Source organism: Mchenga conophoros, linkage group LG13 (genome assembly GCF_057382185.1).
Source record: "Mchenga conophoros isolate Kocher_MC1m ecotype Shallow Benthic linkage group LG13, M_conophoros_male_GT1.1, whole genome shotgun sequence".
NCBI classification, from domain to species: domain Eukaryota; kingdom Metazoa; phylum Chordata; class Actinopteri; order Cichliformes; family Cichlidae; genus Mchenga; species Mchenga conophoros.
Window position 1 is genome coordinate 7936120 of NC_140538.1, and position 12738 is coordinate 7948857.

The window sequence follows — 12738 nt, forward strand, 5'->3', positions numbered from 1 at the left end:
TTTACATTATTTGCATGCACATTTATTTCAGTCTGAGAGTTAGTTCAGCTCATAAAATCAAAAGAAGACAAATCCTAATGCATCTTTTGGGGATTTCAGAATTCAATTTTCTTTAAAGAAAATAACTAACAGTGTTTTGCAGCTCATGTGTACATCAAAAGAAAACTTTGTAAGAAAATCTGACAAAATCAGCCACATTCATGAAGTATCAGCCTGATAAAACTATAACGTGTGTATAATTTGCTGTCATAAGAAGTCTCCAGAATCTATAACAGGACCCATCAGATCATATTTATTTTATTTACCCGTGCTTTATTTTTTTGTTTAGTCTAACAAAAAAGAAAAGAAAGGAAAAACAAACTGTTCGAATCAGAGAATCAAGATATAACGCTTTTGTCTGTGAGGCTTTTTCAGGAACAGATATTAAAACTAGATATGCTAAACTATAACCGAGCACTTTTCTCGATGAAGCGATCGCAGTGTGATCCTTAAGCAAAGTGCATCTCAATCACCTGAGAACCAACAACAAAGAGAAACCGTAACACTAGTCAGTATATTTCTTTGTTTTTCAGGGAATCTCTTCCTTCTAAAAACTCTCCGTTGTAAGTAAACTTGTCTCTTTGATGTCTTTAATGGTCTTGACATATTTGTCTATAATATTTTAGGGATTTCTCTCGCAGAGATCAGAAACAAACCTATAAATCATACAAACGTCCCCCTGAGGGGGGAACCGTATCAGTCCAATCAGGGCCATCATTAGACGCAGTGCAGAGAAACAGCACAGCTGTTGCACAGAGAGGGGGGGGGAAATAGGCAGATAACCTGGATAATAGCAAATGCTGGAGGCTTGATTCATTTCCAAATGTTAACAAGGCCGTTTCACAGCTCCAGCACGCCGCGCAGTATGTTAATACCACTAATAAGCCTATCTCTGCAAGTCATCTCGGATGGCAAAGACTGGAGCGTGAGGCGGTGTTTCATAAATAAAAGCTGCTGGCCACATTTTAAATGAAGCATAACTATTTAGGATTTCACAAAGCTGACATAATTGCTTAAAGGGTAACCGAGGAGAGCATTTGGTCTCCCACTTTGTTTTCTGTATTATGAAATTTCATTTGTATTATGAGCTTTCACTGTTTGCATGTCAAAAAGGTGACTGTGTAGGCCATTGGAGGGATGGGAGGGACCCGTGTTTGCCTGTTAAGCAATTTTGCAGTTTTTATTCAAGCTGTCAAGTCAAACAATCAGGAGATAATGCAGCCTTGGTTTGTAAATTATAAACGTGTCAAGAGATGCACTAAAGGCAGCGACAGATGCCACTTATCTCCAGCTGCCTCTGCAGTGTGACTTTATCATCAGAAGGGAAATATAACATTTTGATGTTTACATAAGAGAAGTATTAGTATCAGTCAGAAATGTAATTCCTTTCACCCATCCCTTTCGTAGAGGATTGACTCCCCGAAAAACATACAATGATTTTTTTTAAAGCTAACAAAACAAACAAACAAACAAAAAAAAAAACAGCAGAAAAGCATCCTTGCTGATCTTCTGTCCATTTCCAACATCGCTTCTTGTATATTTTTTGGTGGAAATCCTCTTAGAATGCAAAGTAAATAGATTACGATACAGTGAGGGATTAGGGCTCGCGCGGCGCTGTCAGATTAGTCGGTGAGCGCAGCGCGTCGACAGCTCTGACACGGCTATGGCTGCTGTTCAGGAAAGGGGCTCCGCGCGATGCTTTAAAGTCGCTGGTTGGCTCCCGTTCATGAATAAAACTGCGGCCTGTAATCTCGTCCAACACGCAAACACACACATTTACTCGGCACACACGCACACATGCGCGTGCAGAGGAAGCCTGGAACATCCAATATCAGTGAGATGAGTGTAAAATGGGAGTCTTTATTTTTTCAGGCTGATTAATGTAAAGGTTTTAAACATTTTCTGCCGTGTTTTTAAAAGAAGAAGCAGGTAAGTGTTTCCTTCAAGGGTTCATTTGGTTTAGACTTCACAAAGACACGAAATAAGCTGAATTCAGTGAATTTCATGTTTATGATTTGGCTGAAATGTTCTATGACAGGTATAAAAAAAGAAACAGTTTTCCATGTGTGGCTGTGAATGAGGGGACTTTTAAACCCTTTATAGATTAAGCTTCAAGCAAAGTAACTACTGTGCTTGTTATTGGTGAGATGTTGTGTCCCTCTGGGATTAATAAAGTCTTATCTGTTGTTCGTTAGTCTTTTCAAACCATCCCTAAATGAACCACATGAAGCATCCCGGGGTCGTCGTCATCATCCTGAGGAAGAAACAGAAACATCCCCCTTAATAAACATGAATAATGACTATTATATAAATATAAACATATGGCGCTGCAGTCATTTCTGCATTTATTATATTCATCATCCAACAGTCTGTTGAACAATTAATCCTGTAAAAACAATAAAAAGAACTAAGTGACCAATGTAATATAAATGTTATCAAATGTAATAAAAATAACAGCATATATTAATTTTTAATTTTTTAATATCTAATTGGCTAATCACTGTAAACAGCAGTCCAATAAGACATCTTCCAGGTATTGTTCAACTCTAATGCAATAACTTCTCTTTGTTTACTTTTATACATATAAATAAATACACACATTGTTTATTTAGTTCTCGTTTCAGTTTACGAGTCTATAAGTTGAATTCATGCAGTTTGATCTATTATCAGCAACTATAAATTTAACCCTCATTTCAGTAATTAAGATAATTCAGGTAATAAAAGATTGACACCCACTGGCCACTTAATTACGTCCACCTGTATAAATTACTCCAATGCAAGCAGTCACATTTATGACGCTGTTGCAAAGGTGTCCTTTCACCGCACTGTTAGATAATGATTGCATTTACGGTTAGCAGCTTCCAACCAACCAAATGTGGGGCAAAGTTTATGAGTTTATCTAGGACAATGTGGGAAATGTCACTGATGCTAAACAGCGACTGCTCTGGTTTGCATCGCTCACGTGAAGCATGGATTTACTGATGCCCCAATTTTTTCGAACCATGAACGGAAGCTAAGGATTGTTTTTGCGATCTTATGCGACAGTCTTTCAGCCGCTGGTCTCCCTGCTTGTGATCTTGGGGTTTCACTGAGGATAAATCCACACAGCCACACTTTTCTAGTTGTTCACCTTCATGAATTACAGTCAGCTGAACTGTTGGTGTGGGACTCCATATAACTATCACGGCGTGCCAAACAGAGCGAGACCAGTAGTGCACATTTAAGAACATCAGAAATGAGCGATTACACTGTTATGGTTATAGACTGTCCATGGATTTTTATATAAAGTTTATATAAATGACAATAAATAAAGTTATGTGTAACTCACTGACAGGATGGTTGTATTAGTTATTTTTCTACAGGTGTCACAATAACTCCCGTAGTGAGACTTTTTTAGCGCAGTAATCATGAAACTCTGCCATCACGACAGCACTAAATCACAGCGAGCTCTGAGTTAATGTGTCTTAATATGAGAAGCTGTGATTGCTTATAAAAACTGTACATTAACAAACTCCTAAATGTCCTCATAACTGCTTGTAAATGCAGAGCATTATTAGCATTAATACGTGTTTATACACTGATCATAAATGCAAAACTTTACATGTTTTTCTGCACTAAACTGCAGCTTCTGCAACCGCGTTACTTAACTATCAGTCAACTTACATTCACTCCGTCTCCGTCAGCTCTGCTGCTTCCTGCAGAACAAAACGACAGAAGGCATCTGAGAATGATGTTCGATGCTGCCGTAAACCAGCCATGACACTTGAAACAAGTACAACAACCAAACATTAGACATGCATAATCACACACGACAGCCCCACGGCGCGTAAACACACGCAGCTGAACGCCTGAACAGGTTACATGCTCGCTCAGCAGGTCGGACACGTCGCCTTTTCTGGGTTTTAACGAACGTAAACCGTTGTCACTCATGGCGATCTCTCTCGCTCTGAGCGCTGCGTTAATAAGGTTATGATTGACATTAAAACCCTGACGTGCATATACAGATATTTAAAACGGTGATGCAAATTCCCCTCAATAGCCTACAGTCCGGATTATGGAATGACAGAGCGATTTGATGCAGAGACAATTGCTAATCACCTAAAAAAAAAAGAAGGAAAAAATGGAATTATTAAAATGGAGAGAGCAGGATGGAGGGAGGATCCAGCGCAGCTACAAGAAGAAGAAGAAGAAGAAGAAGAAGAAGTGATGTTTTCTTAATGGGTATTTTTCCTAAATGACCAGTTAGTCATCTCAGACATCTGAGACGGGGAGAGCAGAGCACTCAGGCGACGTTTAGAGAATAAAAAGCAGGCTGAATGTCGCCGGAGAATTGCTGCGGGGCTTAAAACGTGGCCCTGACACTGAAATGCTGAACATTATTAGCTGCTCTTTAAAATAATGGGCACGCTCTCTCCATCAGCTGTTACTGGTGAAAGCACTTGTTGTCTTGTAGGCAGTTTGGGATGATTAACAGCAAAATGGAGGGTGGATTAATCTAAAGTCAAAGGAACGTAAACATAGTGGATTCAATTATTAGATCTGCAGTTTTGGCTTAAATTCTAGATTTGGGAAGGGAAGGTAACTCGAGCCAGAAAGAAATCAGATGCTTTGTACAGGTATAAGTACCTGTACAAATGAGAAAAATTATGTTGGCGTGACTTCTTTAAATAAGAAAGCCACAATAACTTGACACGGATGAGATCTAACATGCATGAATGGTCTTCAATCATACACAAAATCATACACAAAACTCTGTATTTCTCTGGTCATCATCTTCAGGTTAATCATTTTCTTGTTTTCATTTTTTAAGCATTTAATAAAGTCTGCTAGGTTTCCATCTAAACTCAGTCTAGATGTAAACCAGGTGAAAAATGATCCATCAGTCTATCCATCTATCAATTTTCTGCCTCTTCTGCAATCAGGTCAAAGGATGCTGCAGTCTAAGTAGAGATGCCCTGACTTCTCCTCTCCTTGGCCACACTAACCAAGATGTTGGAAAGACATCTAAAAAAAGCTAAACTGATTCAAAAGTAAAAAGTTTAGTAGACATTGATATCAAACCTAGCTATGGTTTCTTTACAATAAGACAGGTTTCACTTTTTTACCAAAGCTGACTAGCAATGTCATCCTCCGAGAGAGTTTTGCACTGTTCATTTATACCTGCAGACTTACCTGTTTGTTTCAGCATCCTGAGCACGTCTGGGTTGACGGTCAAATGTAAGGTCTCTGGTTGTTGTCTCCTCCGACTGGCTGCTCCATCAGCACTGACGAAAGAAAATAGAGCTGGTGACACATGTTTCATGTTGTTTAAAACTGAACGAATGAGTACGTTCGTAAAACAAAGCACAGAATAGATAAGACCAGAAACATTATGATAAAGTAAATATGCTGTTAGCCTCTAAGGTTCTATATCTGGCACAAAACCATTAGCGGCAAATCCTGAAAGGCAGAGATCTTTAGACAAGCAGAAATCATCCATGAACCCTCTTATAAACCCAGCACTGATTTAGCAGGTCTGGACTCACTCACGAGCTTCTCCAGCTGGCTAACAGGCTAAGCTATGCAGTTTCAGGAAAAGCTCACTGCAACTGATAAAAGAGAAATTTAACGACAGATTGACATGAAGTGTGAAATCATGAGATTTTCTACTGGCCCAAAAGAGGAAGGAAGCAATGCAGACATTAAGCCTGTATTACTCCATGCTTTTAAGCAATACATTGATTTATAGAAAATAATTTTATTGACCATTTGGCTGTGGTTTGGAATTTTTTGGGCGTCCCCAAACCACTACTTTTTCCAGGATCCCGTCGCTGGTTCATGTTTCATTCCCCCCTTTGAACCTCTCTGGTCACCACTGGTTACTCAAAGCACCTTATGAGCTTTGCCACCTCAGAGAGCTCCCATCCAATTATCTGGCTATGATGATTCGGCCTTGTGAAAGCAGCGCAGGTTTTTACACCTGACTATTTCCCCTTGTCCAATTTTTCAACTACTAAAGCTGTCTTATTTCAAAAAAAGTTTTTGTATTTATTCATCTTGGGTTTGCTTTGTCCACTAAGGTTTTAAGTCTGCTTCTAGTTTATATTTCAGATAGAGATTTAATGAATTCAATGAATCTGAAACTTTAGTTTTACAGTGTTTGGTTTGTCCGTTTCCATCACAGATTTAGATACACACCACTGTTACTGCTGAAACTGCTAAAACTAAGGTGTTTTTTCTCTATAGCATTACCAGAAATATAAATATAAATGGTCGGTAAGACAGAATTGAACTGCAAGCAGATACTTCTCTCAACCTTTCAAATGTTCAAACATGAACATTTTTAGTTTTTCCTTTACAACTTTAGATTAAGTCACACCAAGAAGTCACAGTCAGCGCATTTATCGTTATCATTTATCATCATAAATTAAACTGTTAACGGAAATTCTCAGCTCTCTGTCGCTCTGAATGCTCACAGTAACTTTGGCCTCCAGTAAGCAAAAATAAAAAAATGAAATCTTGCATTCTCCTTCCTCCACTGACAGAAGACTGTGTGATGAGCGAGAGAGGCCAGCAGCCATCAAAGGAACGTTGGGACGCTTCCCAGATTTCCGTCTTGTTCTCTCTCACTTCGAGTCGGATTTGGGGAATGCGGCGGGAATCGGCGAGGAGCCCCCAAACTGCCATTGTGCTCGCCTTCCTCTCTTTCTCCGCTCTTTTCTCAGCGAGCCAAACGGGAAAACGCCTGCGCTATAATTCCTGCCCTACTCAATCTCAGCTAAGCTGTCACTGGCTTCACATGAGAAACAATGAAACTTCATCGGAGACCAGATTACAAAAGAGGAGGGGGGGTGGGGGGTGTTTCAATATAAAAATTGTTCTAAAGGAGGAGGGGGGGGGGGGGGTGCAATAAAAAAGCAGAAGCTTTGTCTCTTCCTCTCTGTGGCCATTATCTTTGGGGAGGTTTGGGGATCTGCTTTCTTAGCCTCTGTCAGTGGTGCAGGGGAAGACCTGGGGTAGTACGACTGGGCTTTTGGCTGCCAAATCGCCCTAACCCTCTTTACCGCTCTTTTTTCCCTCGTCTCGTTCCTTTTACTGTTTTTAAAAAGAGCTTAGGACACAGCATCTCTGTCTCTTCCCCTCTCTCTCTCTCTCTCTCTCTGGACCCAGCTTGTTTAAATTGGCCGATAGGAAAGGATTTGGGGTGGATGGAAGGGGCTTAGAGAAACGCAGAGTGGAGGGGTTGGAGGGTGGAGGGGGTGCAGCAGAGAGTCATCAGTGTTACAGTCAAACAGCCATGAAAAGCCTATGAGGATGAAAAGAACAAGAGTGCCTTTTTATCTAATGCACACAAATCCCATATAAATACTCCAATATGTTAGTTGGGGTATGACAAGGAAGGCCCCTCCATCACTTCCCCACCCCACCACCATCCCACAATAATAGAGCCGTGGATGTGGCTGTGTTTGTGTGTATGTTTGTGTGTGAGAGACGGAGAGGGATGCTTTCAGCGCGTCTTTAGTCACACTGTTTCAACATGTCATTCATGTGGACGATTGTATTAAACAATCACTCTGAAACACTGAGTTTGGTCTGCACTCTGGAGACTGAGCCGTAGTGAAAATGGACTCTGGTGGCGTTTTAAAAATGTGGCTCCCGGTTCAACTCTGGGATCGCTGGAAGCGTAAGACCCGGAACTGATGTGGTTTTGACATTTGAAATGTCGCTGGGAGTGAAGGCTCTTAGGCTGCAGCTGGGTCATTTGGCCACAGACGCTCTCATACGATTCATGAGCAGACAATGCAGAACCTCTGGGGGAACGTAGCAGTGTCTGGATGCCTTATTTGTAGTGAGCTGAACTAAATTTTTTTTTAAAATATAAATGGCAGCTCAAGTCAACATTTTTGCAAAAACAAAGTGTCAAATGATTGTGACAGTATAGTATCGCCTGCATTTGTAACCTCTTAACACTATAGAAAGTTTACGTTTGTTTATCTGCCTGATCCACAAATGTATTGTGGTTAATTCTCTCGCACTATATGCACAAAGGGTAAAGGAACAGTGTTATACTGTGTGTGTTTGGAAAGAGGTTAAAGTGATCAGCAAATCACGCTTCACCAAAACCTGTTGCTTCTTGTTTTTATCCAGAAGGACATAAAATACACTCACCAGCTACTACGTTAATGCGAATATCTAGTCAGTCGATCACTCAGTGCATTTAAGCATGCAGACATGATCAAAGCGAGCTACTGAAGTTGTGACCATCAGAATGAGGAGGAAAGGCAACTTCAGCAGCCTGTTTCGCACCAATAACCACACCATGTTCAGAGTATTTTAGAAACTGCTGATCTGCTGGGATTTTCCCCTCACAGCCATGCCTACGGTTTACAGAGAATGGTCTTAAAAACAGAAAATACCCAGTGACTTAATATTGTAAGGTAAAGACCCCACAATAACACAGAGAAACCCCAAACAATCAGGCGGCCCCTTATGAGCAAGCACTTTGGCGACAGTGGGAAGGAAAAACTCCATCTTTATCAGGAAGAAACCTCTGGCAGAACCAGGCTGACAGAGGGGCAAGCCATCTGCAGCAACCAGTTAGGGGTGAGGGGAGGGACACAAGACAAAAGGCATGCAGTGGAAGAGAGCCAGAGATGAATCATCACTCATAATTAAATGCATAATACTCAAATAACTGCTCATTAATTGGCGGTACAGGAGATTCACGTCATGGATGTGCGGTGGACAAATCTGCAGCGACTGTGTGATGTCATCTTATCTTTGAGGAGTGTTTCCAGCACCTTGCTGAATCTACGCCTTGAGGAATTAAGGCAGTTCTGAAGGCAAAAAGGGGATCCAACTCAGTACTAGGAAGGAGTATCTAATGATTGGCTGGTGAGCGTATGTACTAACATTAAAGGACCTCAGTCCAAAGCTTACAGCCTTTACAGTGTCATATGCACCACTTTGATAACTTTACAGTCTTTTTCTAGTGCCTCTTCTCTGATGCCATCACGCATGTCCTGAAAAAGAGCGTCCATGACTAATCGGGTATCAGTGTAAAAGCTGTAATGTCTCTCAGTCATAAAAAGGCAAGATTTTGTAACTTTAATCTGATCATAGACCACATAAAAGTTAGACACAACCACCGTACCGTCTCGGACTCATTTCTGGACTCTCCATACTGAAGCTTCAGCATTAACGTGTTGTTTTCTTCCTCAAGAAGGGAGGAGAAGGGAGGAGAATCTGGAAAATTTGCTTTGATATGAATATACAAATATGGTTCTAGATCTAAGGATGTCACACCCTGTTTGAAAACCAGTTTAAACAGATAACACTTGACAAATGTGGAACTGCACATGGTACATGTGACTCACTGTGTTGATGGGGAGCGTGGAGGGTCCGCTACACTTTGCGTCCTCGCTACCTGAAGGTCACTGAAGCTGGAACCACAGGCATCACTTCTGCCTCTCTGAAGATCTTCTTTAACACAAAATACAAATATAAGGATTAGGGAGAGCAAAAAATTAATAAAGTGACCCAGATTGTGTCACTGCTTTCATTACACATATACTAATAAACTGTGTGCTTCTCTGGCGTCAAGATGTTGCTCTGTTTATTGGCAGCTGCTGGTGCTGATATTTCGGTCTATAGCATGTTTCTAAGCCTTACAATTTCTCCTCTAAATATGGTTTGTATAAGGCGAACAGTGCCTGAGCGTCTGTTTCTGCTAATTTGGACATCAAACCTTGATCATCTTGTTACTGATAAACACTCGATTCGAGTTTCTGAATTGAGACAAGATGTCAAACAGTAAACGGCGGATGTGCGAACAAAGCAGCTGACAAGAGCTGAGAAGGAAGCAAGAAACAAACGCTGCTTTCCCTCAACACACACCGCAGCTAACAGGCTTTTACCACAACAACCAAGAAGAGAGGGAAAGAGAGGGAGCGGGAGGGAGGAGGAGGAGAAGTGGATCTTCAGATAAAGCTCTCATCTCTTTGCCTGTTGAAAAGCCCTGCAGTCATGTCAGCCTTTGTGAGGGGGAGACAGAACGATCGGGAAACCAACTTGGCTTCTCCTCTTGGCAAAACGCTACTCAAAGGAAAAAGAGATAGAGGGGAAAAGAAAGGGGCCTTCCCTCGCACTTGTTCGCTACTCTGCCTCTCACAATGCTCTATCTATCCAAATCAGCACACTTGTCAGCCAGACAGCTATAAGCGATTTCCAATGCTGTTATAAAAAGGGACCATTTCTAAGCTGAAATGTGTGTTCTCTATTGTGCGTTTATGTTTGTCTACAAGCGACAGCAGAATCTCTGTTCATCGGGACTTACAATGGATGCACATATGGGCCGTTTCCAAGTCTTAGACTGACATCCACCTTAAACAACCGCTCGATTTGGAAATGAGTCATTTTGTTTTTCTTTTTTTTTTTTTTTTTAGAAAACAAATACAAAAATGAGTCAAACAATATGAGGAGATGTATTCATCTTTCCAGTGTTATTTTTTTCCAGTTCTGCATTGTGTAAAATAGCACATGGTGGAGATGACCTAGATGAGGTTTTTTCCCCAGTTGCTACTCAGGGAAACCGCAGCAAGTAGTTTTTCTGTCCTATAACTCAGGTAGCTGCAGATGGGTTTCAAAGACTTTTTGAGTTGGCACAGAAGACGGAGGCAGAGACATCTGGGCTCATGTGTTTTCCTGTATCCTAAAAAAGGTGATTCTGGAAGTCATAATCCTACTTCAATAACAAGACCAAAGTTTTAGCATCAAAATATACTAAAAGTACATAAAGAAGAAGTATCGACCACATAGACTCATATGCACAACATTACTGGATCATAAACAGTGATTAATTAATATATATATCACTTTAATTTTGCAGCTCAAGATGCTGTTTAGCTTCATCTGTACTAATAGTTTTATATTTCAAAATATTTTCAATTTATGTAGTACAATAAAAGTTCAAAATATAGTGAAGCGGAAGTAGAAAGCAGCAACTGTAATATAGTGAAGTACCTGAGTAAATGTAGCAAGTTCCATTTCATCTGTTCCCATTTAATTACGCTCTCATGCAACAAATCAACAGTACACTAATGACTTAGTGGGCGGTGGTGGTGGTGACGGGGGCATCATATTTCAGGGTGGTCTGTGTCACCGCATGCTTCGCTTTTGGAAATGCCTTTCAGTACTTGCAGGTAATTTCAGGTGTAAAACTGCCTCAGGATATAACCTCAAACGCAACTTGAATGATTTAACGGCTATTCTGACGTCTGGCTAAAGGACAGCAGTTTTAGGTTTTAGCAGAATTAGGCTTTAAGCTAATACATTCATTTAAACAAACAAAAAAACATAGCATCAAATAAATAAAATTGCAGGGTGGAGAACAGCAAAAAAAACCCCACTCACACACAGTTGAAGGAAAAGTTCAATATACTGTCTAGCTGAATGTTGGTTTCTCCTTCAATGTTTTCTCCTTGTGCACCTCTGGACTTGCTTTATGGAAGTCCTGTTCTCACCACCTGCACACTGTCAAAGGCACAACCTGCAATTTGTATTTCTTTGTGGGGAAGAGGATGAGCCAAATATGGCCGTAGGTTGTTTGTGCTCCGTGTTCTCCCTAAGACGGCTCAGCATGTTACACTAGAACACAGCAATGACAGTCTGACTGGTAAAGAAATTTATGGTTCACAACTAAAAAAAACCTTAACAAGAATACTTCTGATCTGATGCAACATCTTTAAGCTTGGATGCAGCAAACTTTGACTGAAAACTACAGTTTGGTTCCTCAAACGATTCCACAGAACCAATCTATCATCATCAGTGATGATGAATCAATCTAAAGGCCCGGTGTAAGTAATATAAAGGAAATAACTAATCATTTGGTTCTTGTTTTTCTGTTTTTTTTTTAAGTGGGTGAAGTTAGTTTGGTGATAGACTGGTAACCTGTCTCTCTCACCCGGTGACACCCTGGATAGGCTGCATCTTTCTTCATAACCTTGGATTGGATCAGCAGTTAAGAAAACTGAAGGATGCATGGAATAAATTATCATTTTAAAGCAAGAAAACAGATGCGAACAAACTACACATGCTGTTCAGTTAAATAGTGTCTTACACTGTTGCCTTAGAACAGATCCCCCACTATCTGTCCTAAAAAACGAAACAAAACTAACTAACTAAATAAAATGTGTAACAGGTACTCCAGTGAAAGTTACTGCTGGCCACTCATGACCGAAATCCATACAGAGGGAGGAAAAACTCTTTCAAAGCTCAGAACAAAGCTGGGGTTAGGTCATGCTTATGCTTTTGTCATAACAACAGGTTGACCTAATAGAGTTCATTTCAGATTTCACAAACAAAACGATCTGTTTTTAAGTTTCTCTTGAGCAGCAAGAAACTAGAATTGATCTGCTTTCAAACGACCACCAGAACACGTTTACACAAACACGTGTGTCTGCTTGATTTCTATTGAGAACAAACAACTTTCTTGAGTGTGTTTGAACTGAATTTTTTGACAATGTGGGGCAAAGGTGACTGAAGCTGCACTGTGGGAACTTTGTGCACAGAGAACATGTGACTGATGACACAGTCTGTGTTTAGTCAGTGAGGAAGGAATCAGGAGGAGACCATGTGATGATGAGAACAACCAGACATACCTGCAGATGTTATTTATATTTTAACAGCAAACAACACTCTGATTAATTTGCAAAGCACATA

At 40.5% G+C, this 12738-nt stretch overlaps 1 protein-coding gene across 5 annotated transcripts in view; it reads right to left on the bottom strand.

Moving 5' to 3' along the window:
• Positions 1 to 12738, bottom strand: part of wdpcp (WD repeat containing planar cell polarity effector) — an 85944-nt gene continuing 73206 nt past the window's right edge. For 2 of the 5 annotated variants that reach the window (XM_085296234.1, XM_085296233.1), the window contains exons 15-18: positions 9396 to 9501; positions 5212 to 5303; positions 3703 to 3734; positions 1 to 2293 (exon numbers count right to left, since the gene is read on the bottom strand). In XM_085296234.1, the coding sequence (XP_085152360.1) occupies positions 2240 to 2293; positions 3703 to 3734; positions 5212 to 5303; positions 9396 to 9501 (284 nt within the window). In that variant the 3' untranslated portion in view covers positions 1 to 2239. Of the gene's footprint in view, positions 2294 to 3702; positions 3802 to 5211; positions 5304 to 9172; positions 9236 to 9395; positions 9502 to 12738 lie in introns of those variants that run through there. The other 3 variants (XM_085296235.1, XM_085296236.1, XM_085296237.1) reach the window with 3 other exon arrangements.